General features: G+C 42.3%; 1 protein-coding gene and 1 non-coding gene across 7 annotated transcripts in view; one reads left to right on the forward strand and one right to left on the reverse strand.

Moving 5' to 3' along the window:
• The window catches only part of SUSD1 (sushi domain containing 1), a 136,038-nt gene that overhangs the window by 20,694 nt on the left and 97,008 nt on the right, over nucleotides 1-18,336 (forward strand). For 4 of the 6 annotated variants that reach the window (XM_023201849.3, XM_023201859.3, XM_023201842.3 and 1 more), the window contains exons 3-5: nucleotides 3,058-3,213; nucleotides 8,816-8,968; nucleotides 9,935-10,114. In XM_023201849.3, coding sequence (XP_023057617.2) covers nucleotides 3,058-3,213; nucleotides 8,816-8,968; nucleotides 9,935-10,114 — 489 coding nt within the window. Of the gene's footprint in view, nucleotides 1-3,057; nucleotides 3,214-5,837; nucleotides 6,198-8,317; nucleotides 8,439-8,815; nucleotides 8,969-9,934; nucleotides 10,115-18,336 lie in introns of those variants that run through there. The other 2 variants (XM_023201856.2, XM_023201852.2) reach the window with 2 other exon arrangements.
• Nucleotides 14,168-14,277, reverse strand: LOC111536853. The gene has a single exon (XR_002729833.1). It is a non-coding gene; the product is annotated as a U6 spliceosomal RNA (small nuclear RNA).

The raw sequence follows: 18,336 nt of genomic DNA on the forward strand, positions 1-18,336 counted from the left end.
CTTTCTTTCTTTCTTTCTTTCTTTCTTTCTTTCTTTCTTTCTTTCTTTCTTTCTTTCTTTCTTTTCTTCTGTCTTTCTCTCTCCTTTCCTTTCCTTCACTCCTTTCCTTCCCTTCCCTCCCTCCCTCCCTCCCTCCTTTCCTTCCTTCCTTCCCTCCTTCTCCTCCTCCTCCTTCTTCCTCCTCCTCCTCTTCTTTCTTTTCTTTTTCTCTCTCTCTCCTTCTCCTTCTTCCTCTTCTTCCTTCTCTTCTTCCTTTTCTTCTTCCTCTTCTTCATTTTTAGTAGATACAGGGTCTCACTACATTGCCTGGGCTGGTCTTGAGCTCCTGGGCTCAGGTGATCCTCCTGCCTCAGCTTCCTGAAGTGCTGGGATTATAGGTATGAGCCATCACGTCTGGCCACTACTGCACTCCAGTCTGGGTGACAGAGCAAGATCCCATCTCTTAAAAATAGAAAAAAAGAAACTAAAAGCAAAAAACCAAAAAACCTCAACTTAGTCTTGTCTTCAAAAAGTCACCTTTCATTTGCAGACACAGGCTTTTCCAGTCATCCACCATTGCCCATTCTGCAGGTTGGAGTGAAGCCTTCTTTGACTCTTGTTTTTTAGGTTTCTACCCATAAGAAATTTGGCTACCCTGCAGTCTGAGGCTCCTGGGAGAATTTCTCCTAATGCTTCTCACTCTCCCATTCCTCACCCGCACTTTCTAACAGTGAGATGGAAATGAAGTTGAGAAGAATGGACAAATTTTTCTGTTCCCTTCCCAAAGGAATTCCTCCTCCCATGGATGCTAGCTACATTCTTGCTTGCCCTTTGACTTTTTTTTTTTTTTTTTTTTTTTGAGATGGCATCTCCATCTGTCGCCCAGGTTGAAGTGCGGTGGTACAATCTCAGCTCACTGCAACCTTTGCCTCCTGGGTTCAAGCAATTCTCCTGCCTCAGCCTCCCAAGTAGCTAGGATTACAGGCACCCACCACACCTGGCTAATTTTTGTATTTTTAGTAGAGATGGGGTTTCACCATGTTGGCCAGGCTGGTCTCGAACTCCTGACCTCAGGTGATCCACCTGCCTCAGCCTCCCAAAGTGCTGGAATTACAGGTGTGAACTAATGCGCCTGGCCAAGAAAGATACTTTTATAAATTTAGTGTAGTCTACGTGTCCAGTGTTTAGAAAGTTTACAGTAAGGCTGGGTGTGGTGGCTCACACCTGTAATCCCTTTGGGAGCACGTTGGGAGGCCAAGGTGGGAGGCTCCCTTAAGGCCAGGAGTTTGAGACCAGCCTGGGCTCTCACACGGTGAGAGCTGATCTCTACAATTAGAAACTAGAAATTTACTGGGCATGATGGCTTTTGCCTGTAGTGCTAGCCACTCCTAGCCCCAGGAGGCTGAGGCAGGAGGATTACTTGAGCCCAGGGGTTCAAGGCTGCAGTGAGCTATGATCGTGCCAGTGCACTTTAGCCTGGGTGACAGAGGGAGACCTTGTCTCTATATAAAAATAGAAGTCTACAGTCATGTATCATAATGTTCTAGGCCTTCATATTCACTCACCACTCACGCACTGGCTTACCTAGAGCAGCTTCCAGTCCTGCATGTTCCATTTCATGGTAGTGCTCTCTAGAGGTGTATCATTTTTTGTATTTTATACGGTATTTTTACTGTACAGTTTCTGTGTTTAGATATATTTAGATACACAAATACTTCCCTCTGTGTTACAGTTACCTACGGTATTCAGTACAGTCACATGCTATACAGGTTCTAACCTAGGAGCACTACACTCTACCATGTAACCTGAGTGTAGAGTTGGCTATGACATCTAGGTTTGTGTGAATATACCCTGTGACGTTCCCACAATGATGAACTTGCCTAATGACACATTCCTCGGTATGTGTCCCCATCATTAAGTGACACATGACTGTAAAATAATAATAATAATAAAATAATAATAATAATAATAAAACACCCAGATCTTCCGGAGAGTACTTTTGAATGAGCAGGAATTGAGTGCAATTGTGAGAGGCCATTACACAGATCTGAGGGGCCCACTGGTGAAATAAAACACGAAGCAACAAACAAAAAAAGCTACAAATTCATAAGTTGATGATTTTTCTCCCAAAAAAAGCTAACTGGGTAGATCAGCTCTAGAAGGATGCATAACAATTTGGTCACAGGAGTTTCCTCTTAAATTAAAGGGTTAGGCAGAGTCAGCAAACTATGGCCCATGGGCCAAATTCGACCTGCTGCCTGTTTCTGTAGGTGGAGTTTTACTGGAACATAACATTGCTTGGTAGTTTACCTGCTGTCTACAGCTGCTTTCGTGCCCATGAGCACAGGTGAGCTGTTGCAACAGATACTGTGAGAAAAAGTTTGCTGACTCCTGAGCTTGGGGGCAGAGATGAGAGGGAGATTTACTTTCATTTTGCGTCTTTTGATGTCATATTATTGAATGAAAAACACTCCGGGCAGGCTTCTGGGGACTCATCGAGCATCCATGTTCCAGGTCCCTGCACTGAGGGACTAACATTATTCACACAGGTCATTGACCATTAGCATGAGCTGTTCCTGCTCCTGCCTTAGGCCTGCTCCGGATGAGGCTGCAGCACTAATTCCATTGTGTTTCTTGGTAGCTCAGAAGGAAGAAATTTTGTAGTTAATCACTGGCTGTAAAATCAGCCTACACTAGTTTTCATGAAAAACCATGAGAATGGCTGAACTGGAAAAAGGAATTCCGCTGGTTTGTTTCCGTGGGCGTCTGAAAATATCTTTTTAAGCTTGCAAAAGTTCAAAGAGGGCCCTCTTCTCCCAATCTTCAAATCAGATGGATTGCCAGATTGAGGTGTTGCATTTTTCTTGAGGTTTCATACACTCCTGGCATGTAACGACAAGGGGCCCAGGTCCTGTAGTCTGGGGAGCATCGTGAAAGGAGAAGAGGCTGGAGGAATAGATCACTAAGGTGTGGTCACAGAACATTGGTTTCTGGGTCCATAGCATGGGAGGACAGCCTGGGCTGTTGGAGTCGGTGTGGATTGATAGCTCTTCCGGTGCCTTGTCTGTGTGTCCACAGATAAAAATGAGTGCCAGTTTGGAGCCACTGTTGTCTGTGGGAACCACACATCTTGCCACAATACCCCCGGGGGCTTCTATTGCATTTGCCTGGAAGGATATCGAGCCACAAACAACAACAAGACATTCATTCCCAACGATGGCACCTTTTGTACAGGTAATCAAGAAGGGGGCTGCAGTGTTCGCGATTGGTGATAGCAGGGTAGTATCTGGGCCGTGCATTTGTTAATATTAGGGAATTAATGTTAGTTCTGTTAGATGGGATAATGGTATTGTGGTATATAGGATAATATTCTTATTTTGGGAGATGCATGCTGAGGTATCTAGGGGTGTTATGATGATGTATCTATAATAGAATTCCTTTAGTCTGTAAGCTACTTTAAATGGCAAAATGTAAACAACGATTGAATCTTGGGGGGATGTGGGTCTATGGGAGTTCATTGCAATATTCTTTTTTTCATTGTAATGTTTTGTTTGAACTTTTTTTTTTTTTTTTTGACAGGGTCTCACTCTGTTGCCCAGTCTGGAGTGCAGTGGCACAATCTTGACTCTCTGTAACCTCCGCCTCCTGGGTTCAAGCGATTCTCCTGCCTCAGTCACCCAAGTAGCTGGGATTACAGGCATACACCACCACACCCGGCTAATTTTGTAATTTTGGTAGAGATGGGGTTTCACCATGTTGGTCGGGCTGGTCTCAAACTCCTGACCTCAGGTGATCCACCCGCCTCGGCCTCCCAAAGTGCTGGGATTACAGGCAATAGCTACCGCGCCTGGCCTGATCATTTTGATAATGAATAGTGAGGAGGGACTCTCTGGAGATGGTGTGCCTCTTGCAGGTTCCTGTAACCATAGGTGGGGGGTCCTTAGGGTGAGTGGCACTCCTCAGCTCAGAGCACACTAATCTGAGGGCTGGCACCCGGCTGTTGGCTCACAGGAGGTCAGAGCTGTCCCTGTTAGAGACATGGGCTTGCCTCCCACATGTGTACGCTGAGTGAGGAGTGCGAGTTTTGGGAGCACAGGAGCGTTATAGGTTGGATCTCTGAGCATAGGCTGGTCGAATACAGGGTGGGGACAAACCCTCCAGATTTTTAGCGACTCCTCTGTTACCTAAACTCTATAAACAGCATGCTATTTAATGTTGCTCTCTGGCTTTCTAGGAAAATCTTCGAACAATAATGAAGAGGAAAGGCAGAAAAAGCCTCCTGGTTCTAAGATGCTTTTGTGTAGACTTAATGACTCTGCTTGAAAGCTTCATGATATTTAAAGGTTTTCAGGAAAAAGAAAATGAAAGGAGAACATATTTTATCTTCTTAGCTACCAGGAACCATAGGTTCTTATGCTCGGATTCATCCTCCCTCTTGACCTGTACCAAAGCAGAATCTCTCAAAGGATGCATTTGATTTATTCTTGGTGTGAATGAACACATTCCTTCAGAGAAAACATTTTATAATATCCTGTTGTTCTAGGCAGCAAATTACTGGCTGTATGGTTGCAGAAGTACAATGTTACAGTATTACATTTTGTATATTAAGAAGAAAAGACACTAAAAAAAGCATATAAGATGATGAGCTAGTGTTTTGTTTATTCAATACACATTTCTCATGTACTTTTTCTTTTCTTTTCTTTTTTGAGATGGAGTCTCACTCTGTCGCCCAGGCTGGAGTGCAGTGGCGTGATCTCGGCTCACTGCAGCCTCTGCCACCTAGGTTCAAGCGATTCTCCTGCTTCAGCCTCCTGAGTAGCTGGGAGTACAGGTGCACATCGCCACGCCTGGCTAATAGAGATGGGGTTTCACCATGTTGGCCAGGATGGTCTTGATCTCCTGACCTTGTGTTCTGCCTGCCTTGGCCTCCCAAAGTGCTGAGATTACAGGTTTGAGCCACTGTGACCCAGGCTGGAGTGCAGTGGCGCGATCTCGGCTCACTGCAACCTCTGCCTCCTGGGTACAAACGATTCACCTGTGATTCTCCTGTCTCAGCCTCCTGAGTAGCTGGGATTACAGGCACTCGCCAACATGCCCAGCTAATTTTTGTATTTTAGTAGAGACAGAGTTTCACCATGTTGGCCAGGCTTGTCTCGAAGTCCTGACCTCAGCTGATCCACCTGCCTCGGCCTCCCAAAGTGCTGGGATTATAGGCGTGAGCCACCACACCTGGCCTCTCATGCACTTCTTATACGCCAAGGCTGTGCTAGTGGGAGGGTGATGAGCAGGCAGCTAATTTCAGTATAAAGTGTTAGTCATAGGTAAGCAGACAGCGTTTATGGAATCCAGGGGTCACTTATCTTGGCTGTGAGGAAGGAATCAGGGGAACTTTCTGGAGAATATGAACCCTGAAATTGTGTTTTCTAGGCTGTGGGAATTTGCCAGGAAAAACTTACAGTTGTATATTTTTCAGTATATTTATAGTTCCAAGAGATGAATTCAGCTTTTGAAAGTTATGAAGAAGGCTGGGCGTAGTGACTCATGCCTGTAACCCCAGGACTTTGGGAGGCCAGGGCTGGAGGATCACTTCAGACCAGGAGTTCAAGACCAGCTTGGGCAACATAATGAGACTTCATCTTTACAAAAAATAAGAAAATTAGCTGGATGTGGTGGCGTGTGCCTATTGTCCTAGCTACTTGGAAGGCTGAGGTGGGAAGATGCTTGAGCCCAGGACTTTGAGGCTGCAGTGAGCCAAGGTTGTGCCATTGCACTCCAGCCTGGGTGACAGAGTGAGACTATGTCTTAATTTTTTTTTTTTTTTAAGTTAGGAAGAAGAATGAGGAGGAGGAAGAGGGAGAAGATTGATGGGAACAGGAGGAGGGAAGAAGAAGAAGGGAAGAGGAAAGAGAAGAAAGATTTTATGCAAGGGCCAAATAGGTGTCAGCCAAACTAGACCCAATCTGCCTGGAACAAAATCCAGATCTAGGCTCTACTTTTATTTATTCTATTCTTGCAATGATTTAATGACCTTCTCTTTTTTGAAAAATGGAGCTATAGTTTACACACCATCAAATTCACCCTTTTGATATATATAACTCAGTGGTTTTTAGTATATTCACAAAGTTGTGCTAGCATCACCACTGTCTCACTTTGGAGCATTTCCGTGCCCCCACTGTGAAGACCGTGTCCACTGGCAGCCATTCCCGTGACCTTTCCTTGTGAGTTCTCCAGTAATCACTTTGTAAAAGCCGATGAATTGCTTTTCTTGATAATACTGTTTCTTTTAGAATTGCAGTTGCCAGAGAAACATCAGTGGGCTTTAGCTGGGGCAGAGCTTAGCAAGTTTTGGGGTATCAGCAGTTAGTCACTGTTTACCTGGAACCACAGGATGTGAATCCTAGTTCCTGGATTCCAAAGAATCCTGCATCCAGTTGTTTATTGTGCTTTGCAGAGTTGACGTCCAGCTCAGGAGCTGATTGCAGGTGGGCCTCTGGATGTCACCAACGTTAGAGGCGGAATGAATTGCCAGGGTTCTAGTGAGAGATGATCCCAGCCAGTCGTGGAGAACTGGCAGATGTTCTGGCCCTTAAAACTGCCCCTGAATGACTCTTGGGAATCATGGAATCCACCATGAGCCACAACCCAGAAGAAGCTCTGTGGCACTTCTTCTTGTGTGAGGGTGGTTTGACTTGGATGGGCTCTGTCAGCAATTGAATAGAATTACTGGTTCCCAAACAATGATTGGCGTGAGTGGAGAGGCATTCATTGATCCAAGACCAAAAAGGAAAAAGAATAAAGAATGTAAAAGTTTAAAAGGATTCTGAGATAATTTTCTTTTCTCTTTTGGGGGCTAAAATGTCATTTAAGAAAAAGAAATTATAGTGAGGTGCATTGGCTCGTGCCTGTAATCCCAGCACTTTGGGAGCTGAATGGTTGAACCACTTGAGGTCAGGAGTTCGAGACCAGCCTGGCCAACATAGTGAAACCCTGTCTCTACAGAAAGACACACAAAAATTAGCCAGTGTGGTGGTACACACCTGTAGTCCCTGCTACTCAGGAGGCTGAGGCAGGAGAATCGGTTGAACTCAGGAGGCAGAGGTTGCAGTAAGCGAGGATCACACCATTGCACTCCAGCCTGAGCAATAGAGTGAGACTCTGTCTCAAAAAAAAAAAAAAAAAAAAAAAAAAATTATGGTATTACTAGTTTTTTGAAAAATTATTTTTTTAAAAAAACAGACTTTCTTCAATCATGCTGCTTCCTGTCTACTGCTCAATCCCTGATGTTTTTATGCAAATGTCCTAGGAATTTCAGTTAAGGTGCTTGTTTGTTTTCTTCAAGTGGAATTGATCTATGTGGCTCTGATGAAAATATAATTATTTTTAGAGATGAAGGTCTTGCTCTGTTGCCCAGGCTGGCCTTGAACTCCTGGACTCAAAGCAATCCTCTTGCCTCAGCCTCTTGAGCAGCTGGGACCACAGGCGTGTGCAGTCATGCCCAGCTGATGGAATTCTTAAAGTTTCAAAGTCAGTTCCGAGGGAAAAAACTACTAACTGGCAGAGAGATTTCTTCTCCAGCCTCTGGCTTGTTGGGCAGTTTTTACCCTGTACCTGCTATCTCTGGTAGTCTTCAGTCAGGTGGAAAAAATCTGCAAAGGGGCATGTCCTGTCTTCCCAGAAGCCTGTTTTAAGCCTGTCTGATTTTCATAAAATTAGTAAGACCTTTCCTAATTAAATTACCACTCTACTACCTGCCACACCATCCTATACTCATGGACTGGCATTTTCACTCTCCTGGAGATTGTTTTCCTTATTTAAAACATTTAAAAATTTGTTTATATTTTAAGTTAATTTTTTTTTTTAAGAGCCAGGTTCTCACTTTATTGTCCAGGTTGGTCTCAAACTCTGGGACTCAAGCAGTCCTCCCAAAGTGCTAGGATTACAGACATGAGCCACCGTGCCAGGCCTGTAAATTGTTTGCTATCTGAAGCCCTACTTTAGATGTTTTAGTATGAGGTTGGGACCATTCTTTTGTTATAGTGATTGGGTATATTTATAGTGATTGGATATATTTATAGTGGCTGGATATATTTTAGTGACTGGATATATTTATAGTGACTGGATATTTTTATAGTAACTGGATTTTTTCAGTGATTGGATTTTTTTTTTTTAATTTGAGACAAGGTCTTGCTCTGTTACCCGGGCTGAGTGCAGTGGCGTGATCTCGGCTCACTGCAACCTCCGTCTCCTAGGTTCAAGTGATTCTCCTGCCTCAGCCTCCTGCATAGCTGGGACTACAGGCGTGTGCCACCATGGCCGGCTAATTTTTACTAGAGATGGGGTTTCTCTATGTTGGTCAGGCTGGTCTCGAACTCCTGACTTCAAATCATCTGCACGCCTTAGCCTCCCAAAGTGCTGGAATTACGGGCATGAGCCACCATGTGCGGCCAGGATATTTTTTAGTGAGTGTATATATTTATAATGATTGGATATTTTAAAATGATTGGATACTTTTTAGTGATTGGATATATTTATGTTTTTGAGTTCATTTTGTTGGGTGTCAGGGAGCTGGGGATGGTTATTGGTTTTTGTAAATTCCCAGAACACACTGACAGACATTTATTCAGCACTTGCTATGTTTTCAGTGCCTATGATATGAACAATATATGAGAAGAACCTATAAGGCATAAAATAAAATTTATGATACAATTGCAAACAAATGCGTCTTTTTATAAGAGTAGCTTGAAAATGTGAAAAAATGGCTGTCACAATATCCTCTCCTTTTGTTTTTCTTTTTTCTGTTTTTCTCTCCTTTTCTCTATTTGGATTGGGTCCCAAGACGTAGATGAGTGTGAAGTTTCTGGCCTGTGCAGGCATGGAGGGCAATGCGTGAACACTCATGGGAGCTTTGAATGCTACTGTATGGATGGATACTTGCCAAGGAATGGACCTGAGCCTTTCCACCCAACCACTGATACCACGTCATGCGCAGGTGGGTTTCTGCCAAAAAATGCAGCACCTCAAGGTGAAATTCTGTTGATAGTGACTTTCTTTTGCTCCAAGCCTGTGTTGGGGAGGTGGATGGAGGTGATCTGATCCTTTGCACATTTTGTACAACCTATAAAATAAAGCAAATAACAACAATAAAGTTAGAGGGGGCCATGTTAAAAAAGCTAAAATTAGACCAGGAGCAGTGGCTCACGTCTCAGCACTTTGGGAAACCGAGGTGGGTGGATCACTTGAGGTCAGGAGTTCGAGACCAGCCTGGCCAACACGGTGAAACCCCATCTCTACTAAAAATAAAAAAATTAACCAGGTGTGGTGGTGAGCGCCTGTAATCCCAGCTGCTTGGGAGGCTGAGGCACGAGAATTTATTGAACCCAGGAGACAGAGGTCACAGTGAGCCGAGATCATGCCATTGCATTCGAGCCAAGATCATGTCATTGCACTCCAGCCTGGGCAACAAAGTGAGACGTCTGTCTCAAAAAAAAAAAAAAAAGTGCTTAAATTAGTAAACTTAAAGGATTTTTATTAGCAGTTAATAGATATTCTGATATTAACTACCATGTTAGATAGTAAACACCAATGATTTGGTAAGGTCCTTGCATCTCAAAAGTGACCCTGAAAATCATCAAGGTACATTATATCTTAAGGTATTTTGCAATTCAGATTTTTTATTTCATTGGACAAAGCTTCTCTTTAGTGTAAATTAGTGAGGGTTCATTGCTAAGTTCCTTCAGCTTTGTGCATGTATAGATGCTTTACCTATGGAAGGCTAGAAGACTGAATAAAGACAATCGTTGGAAATGTTCCCAGAAGTCATGTGGGAATGAACCAGTACTTAAAATATGGCTTGGGGGTGTGTGTGTGTGAGGAATAGGGTAGAGGTGGAGACAGATTATGAATTTTGAAGATTTACATTCACAAAATAATGAATTTGACATTAATTTATTTTCAGAAATAGACTGTGGTACCCCTCCTGAGGTTCCAAATGGCTATATCATAGGAAATTATACGTCTAGGCTGGGCAGCCAGGTTCGTTATGCTTGCAGAGAAGGATTTTTCAGTATTCCAGAAGACACAGTTTCAAGCTGCACAGCCCTGGGCACATGGGAGTCCCCAAAATTACATTGCCAAGGTGAGTTTTCAAAAAGTTCAGGTTCCTAGTTCATACTACCTTGAGACTGTTTTCATATTTTTCTCTAAATTTCAGTTTCAGGGAGTAAATAAGTCAAGTAAATCTTTAAAATTCCTATTTGTTTCTCACAGATTTTCAGTTGATTTTCTTGATATTTTCAGGAATAGTATCATATCGTCTGCAAATAATGATGATTCCGTTTATAAAGTTTTCTTTCTTTATAAAAGTTATGTTTATGTTTTTCTCTTGATTGATCACTTTGTATTTTTAGAACAAAAACTTAAATGGTAGTGTTGCCTTTGAATATTATTTAATTCCTGACTATTAGGGAAATGGTTTGGGTATTTCTTCATTCCTGATGTTAGTTTTTTGATGTTAGGTATATATGTGTGTGTGTGTGTGTGTGTGTGTGTGTGTGTGTGTGTGTGTGAATATATATATATTCCCAGAAGTCATGTGGGAATGAACGTGTATATATATGTTCATTTATATATATATATATAAATTCCTATTGCCTAGTGACATGATATGTGTGTGTGTGTGTATATATATCATGTCATGTGGGAATAACATATATATATATATATACATATTTTTTTTTTTTTTGAGACAGAATCTTGCTTTGTCAACCAGGCTGGAGTGCAGTGGCACGATCTTGGCTCATTGCAACCTCTGACTCCTGGGTTCAAGCGATTCTTGTGCCTCATCCACCCGAATAGCTGGGATTACAGGCACCCACCACTACACCCGACTAAGTTTTGTATTTTTAGTAAAGATGGAGTTTCACCATGTTGGCCAGGCTAGTCTTGACCTCCTGACTTTAAGTGATCTGCCTGCCTTGGCCTTCCAAAGTGCTGGGATTACAGGTGTGAGCCACTGCGCCTGGTATATCTAATCATGTCTACTCATATGGCACTGTGGGCCAAGTATTATTTTAAGCACTTTATATATGATGATGGACCACATTGTAGTGGTCCCATAAGATCATAATGAGACTGAAAAATTCCTATTGCCTAGGGACGTCGTAGCCGTCATAATGTAGTGCAACACACTCACGTGTTTGTGGCGTTGCGGGTGTAAACAAACTTACTGCTCTGTCAGCAAGTACATTACTGTATGTACATTACTGTACATAAAAGTGTACAGTAATGTCCTAGGCCTTCGCATTCACTCACTATTCACTCACTGACTCACCCAGAGCAACTTCCAGTCCTGCAAGCTCCACTCATGGTAAGTGCCCTATTACAGGTGTATCATTTTTTATCTTTGATTCTGTATTTTTACTGTATCATTTCTATATTTAGATATATAAGTACTTCCCATTGTGTTATAGTTGCCTACAGTAGTCAGTATAGTAACATGCTGTGTGAATTTGTAGCCTAGGAGTAATAGGTATACCATACAGCCTAAGTGAGTAGCAGGCTCTACCATCTAGGTTTGTGTAAGTACGCTCTGTGACTATCACACAATGAAGGAATTGCCTAATGATGCATTTCTCAAAATGTATGCAGATTGTCAAGTGACGCATGACTGTGATTTGTTTAAGGTCACACAACTAGAGACAGAGCTGAACTTGAATCCAAGAATTCTAGTTTCAGAATTGTTTTCAGCCACTTTGTTATGCTGCTTCTGTTTTTATGATGACACTGGCTTTTGGTTAGTTTTTAAAAAAATTTTGGCTTTCTGTTTTTCTGTTTCTTTTTCCTTTTCTTGTTTTTGAGACAGAGTCTTGCTCTGCCACCCAGACTCGAGTGCACTGGTGCTCCTGGACTTAAGCTATCCTCCCATCTCAGCCTCCTGAGTAACTGGACTACAGGCATGAGCTACCATGCCTGTACAATCTTTGTATTTTTTATAGAGATGGGGTTTCGCCATGTTGCCCAGGCTGGTCTTGAACTCCTGGGCTCAAGTGATCTGTCTGTCTCAGCCTCCCATAGTGCTGGGATTCCTGGCATGAGCCACCACGCTTGACCTGGTTTTCTGTTTCTCTGTTTACAAATATTATCATTTTATGTGCCTGTTTCTACCTGAAAAGTGAAAAAAAAATTTTAAATTTTTTTCTAGTTTTTGGCTATATGTCCATAATCTGAAGAAAGCATCAATCTCTTCCCACTTTTTAGGAATTTCTTTTTTTTTAATTAGAAATAAGTTATTTTTATCATGTCTTTTAGGCAGGTGATTATATATATTTTTTTCTTCTTTTAAATACTAATGTGGCCAGATGCGGTGGCTCATGCCTGTAATTCCAGCACTCTGAGAGGCCCAGGCAGGCAGATAGCTTGAGCCCAGGAGTTCAAGACCAGCCTGGGAGTGGTGGTGCATGCCTGTAGTCCCAGCTACTTGGGAGGCTGAGGTGGGAGGACCACCTGAGCCTGGGAGGTTGAGGCTGCAGTGAGCCATGATCACACCCTGCCCTCCAGCCTGGGTGACAGAGCAAGACCCTGTCTCATAAAGAAAAAAAAAATAATAATGTGTGGGTTATATTGTTAGATTTCCTGATAATGATCAGTACTAATTGCTGGAATGAATTAATCTGGGTTTTTGGTGTTTTATTCCTTTTGTTTGGATTATATTTGCTGAATTTTAGTTAGAAATCTTGCACTCATATTCATAAGTGAAATTGCTCTATTTTATTTTCCTGTGCCATCTTTGTTCAGTTTGGTATTAATGTTATTCTGAATTAAAAAACAGAATGTAAAAATTTCCTTCTTTCTCTATTTCTGGAATACTACAAATAGAATTTTTAAAGATTTGGGAGATTTCGTCTATAAAACCATCTGGATGTGGCACTATTGGAGAGGTAGCCGTTGGACTATTTGGACTATTTTTAAATTCTTCCTATACTTACTGGTATATCTAATCATGTCCACTCTTTTTCTTTCTCTCTTAAGATAAATTTTGGTAATTTACGTATTTCTAAAAAATTGTTTACTTCATCCAGATTTTCCAATTTATTTGTGCATGCAAAGAAGTGTGAAGCCCTCATACTTCTAATTTGCTGTAGTTATATTTGTTTATAACTATTTATCGTAGTGAAATATTAGAAACAATCTCAAATGTCTAACAATAAGAGATTGGTTAAGTAAATCAATCCCTTAAAATGGAATATTATGTGTCCAATAAAATTATGTTAGAAAAGCAATATTTAAAAAAGAATATTTATTAAAGGCCAGGCACAGTGGCTCACGCCTGTAATCCCAGCACTTTGGGAGGCCAAGGCAGGTGGATCACGAGATCAGGAGTTCGAGACCAGCCTGGCCAGCATGGTGCAACCCCATCTCTACTAAAAATACAAAAAATTAGCTGGGCATGGTGGAGTGCACCTGTAATCCCAGCTACTTGGGAGGCTGAGGCAGGAGAATTGCTTGAACCTGGGAGGCGGAGGTTGCTGTGAGCTAAGATTGCACCACTGCACTCCAACCTGGGCGACACAGTGAGACTGTCTCAAAAAAAAAAAAAAAAAAAAATTTTTTTACTGACATAGATAAGTATTAATAGTATGCTTCAGAGTTACAAATTCTATGAATAACAGTCTTCATTTTGAAAAAGTCCCTATATATAGATAAGCTTGGAAAAATGTTTAGAACGCCATACATCAAAATGTTAATGGTGATAATTTCCACTGGGGGGATGTGGGATCCTGGACTTTATATACATATACTTTTTATATACATGCACTTTTTATATACATATACTTTATGTATACACATATATATATATACTTTTTTTTTCTTTTTGAGATGGAGTCTCACTCTGTTGCCCAGGCTGGAGTGCAATGGCGCAATCTAGCTCACTGCAACCTCTGCCTCCTGGGTTCAAGCCATTCTCCCTGAATCAGCCTCCCAAGTAGCTGGGATTATAGGTGTCTGCCACCATGCCCAGCTAATTTTTTGTATTTTTAGTAGAGATGGGGTTTTGCCATGTTGGCTAGGCTGGTCTCAAACTCCTGACCTCAGCTGATCCACCCACCTTGGCCTCCCAAAGTTCTGGGATTACAGGTGTGAGCCACCGTGCCCAGCCAATTTTTATATTTTATATACTTTCTGTATTGAAATAAATTTTTTAATGGAAGGCTTCATGCATTTGCATGTCATACTTGCACAGGGATCATGCTAGTCTCTGTATCGTTCCAATTTTAGTATATGTGCTGCCAAAGTGAGCATGACGGAATGTTTCACATACCAGACAAAGAAACAAACTTGTTTTCATTTTGGAAAAAAGAGAAACCCTCACCATTTTCATTGAATTTATTGCATAGTTAAGAAACACCAGTGATGTGCATGGCTAAGTTTATCATTTTGATATTCCGACTTGCTGTGTAGGCTCTACATGTATTTTGATGGTTAGTTATCATCCTCAGTGGTTAAGAATTTCTAAAGATAACATTTTAGTTCTAAGATGATCTTTCAATGGATCAACTAAAACGCAGAACTTAGATTAAAATGTGCCGTAATGCCTATCAAAGAACCCTCTAAGGATTTACATAGGAAACTCCATATAAAACCATTTAGATTGCCTTGAAAATTAGTAATCATCTGGATTGTTAGACTGAGTATGTAGAAAGTTAATTTAGAGCAGAGTGCTTGCTGCATTTTCCCAAAGAACTGTTATTTAAAAGATCTTCACTTCTTTTTTCCTTCTCTAATAACTGCTCCCTCTGCCCGCTGACACCTTCCTCCTCCTCCACCCCCGTGTCACCACATGGCCTCGGTTTCTCGCGGCTGTGCCTGCTCCTTTCTGAGCTCACACACCCCTTCTTATTTATCCTTCAGTCTTCCTTGGGACTCTAGAATCTGGGCCATGTGCCAACTGACATTGTATTTTTATCTCAAAGTTATAAAGCCACAGGAATTGGGAATTCCACGAAAAACACTAGCAAATTATGAACTTTGATGCTGCTGAGGAAAAGGGTGTTTTTTGTTTTTTGATTTTTCTTTTAGACACAGTCTTTCTCTGTCACCTAGGCTGGAGTGCAGTCGTTCAACCATGGCCCGCTGCAGTCTTGAACTGCTGGGCTCAAGTGATCTTCCCACCTCAGTCTCCGGAGTAGCTTAGACTACAGGTGTCTGCCACCATGCCAAGCTTTTTTTTTTTTAAATTTTTCACAGAGGCAGAGTCTCACTATGCTGCCCAGGCTGGTCTCAAACTCCTAGACTCAAGTGATCCTCATGCCTTAACCTCCCAAAGTGTTGGATTATAGGCATAAGCCACCGCACCTGGCCTATTTTTAAAATTTTTTATGTATATCTTTTAGAGATGGGATCTTGCTCTGTTGCCCAGACTGGAGTGCAGTGGTATGATCATAGCTCAGTGCAGCCTCGAACTCTGGACTCACGTAATCCTTCTGCTTCAGCCTCCCATGTAGCTGGGATTACAGGCATGAGGCATTGCACCTGATCTCCTTGCTTTAAAAAGTTTTTTTTGGGGGGGTAAAATACACATAATATAAAATTTACCATTTAACCATATATAAGTGAACAATTTAGCACCACTAAGTACATTCACAATGTTGTATAACCATCACCACTATCCATTTCCAGTACTTTATCATCATCCCAAATGGAAACTCTGTACCCTTTAAACACTAACTCCTCATTCCCTCTCCCTCTAGACTCTGGTAACCTCTATCTGCTTTCTGTCACTAGGAATTTGCCTACTCTAAGCACTTCATCTCTGTGGAATCATAATATTTGTCTTTTTACGTCTGGCTTCTTTTGCTTAGCATGTTTTCAAGGTTTACTCATGTTGTAGCACGTATCAGAATGTGATTCCTTTTTAAGGCTGAATAATATTCCACTGTATGGATGGATCACATTTTATCCATTCCTCTCTTGGTGCAGCCTCTCTGCTTTCTGCTTATCAAGCTCCTTTTCATGTTTCAAGTTTCAGTTTAAATGTCACCTCTGGGGTCAGGCGCGGTGGCTCACGTCTGTAATCCCAGCACTTTGGGAGGCCGAGGCTGGTGGATCACGAGGTCAGGAGATCAAGACTGTCCTGGCTAACATGGTGAAACCCCGTCTCTACTAAAAATAAAAAAAATTAGCTGGACGTGGCGGTGGGCGCCTGTAGTCCCAGCTAATTGGGAGGCTGAGGCAGGAGAATGGTGTGAACCTGGGAGGTGGAGCTTGCAGTGAGCCAAGATTGCACCACTGCACTGCAGCCTGGGTGACAGAGCAAGACTCCGTCTCAAAAAAAAATAAAAAAATAAAAAGTCACCTCTGTCATTATTCTCTTTCTTAGTACCCAGTAAGTAAGTATATTATTTATGATTGATTTCATGGCTTTCATTAGTCTCCCCTACTGGACTGTAAATCAGGGAGCTCAGCGACCACACAGCCTTCTTTAGCGGGATCTCACCAGGACATAACACAGTGCCTGGCATACTCAAGGCCTGTGGAAGCACCTTGAGGTCCCCTCAAAAGGCGCTGCAGATGATGGCAGTCACTGTGGAATGGGCTCCTTAACTGCCATCCCAGCTTATCGTGTGGCTGAGCCTTGTAGAAACCCTTGCCCCCTTTTTTGTTTTGTCCCCAAGCTTTATGTCCTTTCCCAGTTCCGAACCTCCTTGCTTTGTCTTCTAGGCCTTCATGCTTGCTTCTCTCTTGGCATGACATCTCTAGGCTTTGATAAAGCAGAAACAGAGACCTTGGGGCTGACTCCTGGTTTCCCCCATTACCTCTGTGTATGGCCCTTATAGGGTGGATGGCCCAGCATGGTGGGCTGATTACAGAAGCAGAATTTCTCTTTTGAGTTGGTCAACAGGGTGGGACATGGTTTCCAAAGTCCATTAATAGCAGAGCCTGATTCTGTAGAGGTGGCCAGCACTTTAACATGTGTAAGGTTAATAGATTGGTATTATTTCCCATTTCACAGAGGAGTTTAAGGACCAGGATAAGGAAGTCACTTACTGTAATGCACGAGCTTATGCACCAAGATGAGAGCCCAACGCACTTTTCTAGAAGGCAGCCCCAGTCAGCGTACCCTGGAGATGGGAGGTGATGATAAAAAAGCTGGAGGGCGCTAGGAGAGGGGTGCCGAGACAAACACACCTTCACGCACAGTGTGGTCTAGGACCTGGCCAGAAGGGTATTCACTGTTGCCGAGTCAACTCTTCATCTTGAGATTTTTCTTAGTAGGGCCTGATTTATCTCTACAAAAGTGGAAAGAGTTTGAAAAAGCTTTGACATAAATTGTACCACAATTTAGTGCATTCAAATGAAGAGTGGCAGATAAGCTTCATTACACGGCTGCCTGTGGAGTCTTAGTGCTGGTGTGAAAAGGATCCTGAGACCACATCCAGACTTAGCACAGACGAATGCTGTGATTGACTAATGATGCCACCATGGCTGAGGGAGGAGTGAGTGAGAGCGCATTTACCTTGTGTATAGGATCTGTGTTCCAGGTGATAGGATGTTTTCTCATTTGAAATACATTTTCTGGACTGGGCATGGTGGCTTACACCTATATTCCTAGCACTTTGGGAGGCCAGGAAAGGAAGATTGCTTGAGGCCAGGAGTTCAAGACCAGCCTGGAAAACATAGTGAGACCTTGTCTCTGCAAAAAAATAAAAAATTGTCTGGGTGTGATGGCATGCACCTATAGTCCCAGTTGCTCGGGAGGCTGAGGTAGGAGGATTGCTTGAGCCTAGGAGTTCAAGGTTACAGTGAGCTGTGATCATGCCACTGTACTCCAGCGTGGGCAACAGGGGAAGACCCTGTCTCTAAAAACTTTTACAAAATAGATGAATAAAAATTAAAAATAATTAAATACATTTTCTGGCACCTCACAATATACTGATCTTTTAACACATTTTTTAGAACTGCATTGACTTATCCATTGCATGCAGCAGTTCTGCTGGGTTACGCTTTTGCCAAGTAAATGCCATTAAAATATGTCTCCATATTTGTAAATGGTTGAAGTCATTTGAGTGTGCTGAATGAGTGATGGCATTGGTTATAAGGCTGCCAATAGTAGGGATGGTACATGAGCTTTTGGCTCAGAAAGACCCGTGTAAGTTTTGTCTTAGCCACTAACTAGTTGTGCAACCACTCTGAACCTCTCTAAACTCCAGTTTCCTTTCGCGGAAAGGAATAAAATGGTGTTCATCCCTTAGAGCTATTGTGAAGATTTAATGGGATAATGAATAAAGCCCTTGGCCTTGTGCATAATGCAGAATAGGTGTGGCTCAATGTCACAGTCATGAATAAGTGGGCCATTTTCTA

The sequence above is a fragment of the Piliocolobus tephrosceles genome, chromosome 14, assembly GCF_002776525.5.
Source record: "Piliocolobus tephrosceles isolate RC106 chromosome 14, ASM277652v3, whole genome shotgun sequence".
Classification (NCBI taxonomy): Eukaryota; Metazoa; Chordata; class Mammalia; order Primates; family Cercopithecidae; genus Piliocolobus; species Piliocolobus tephrosceles.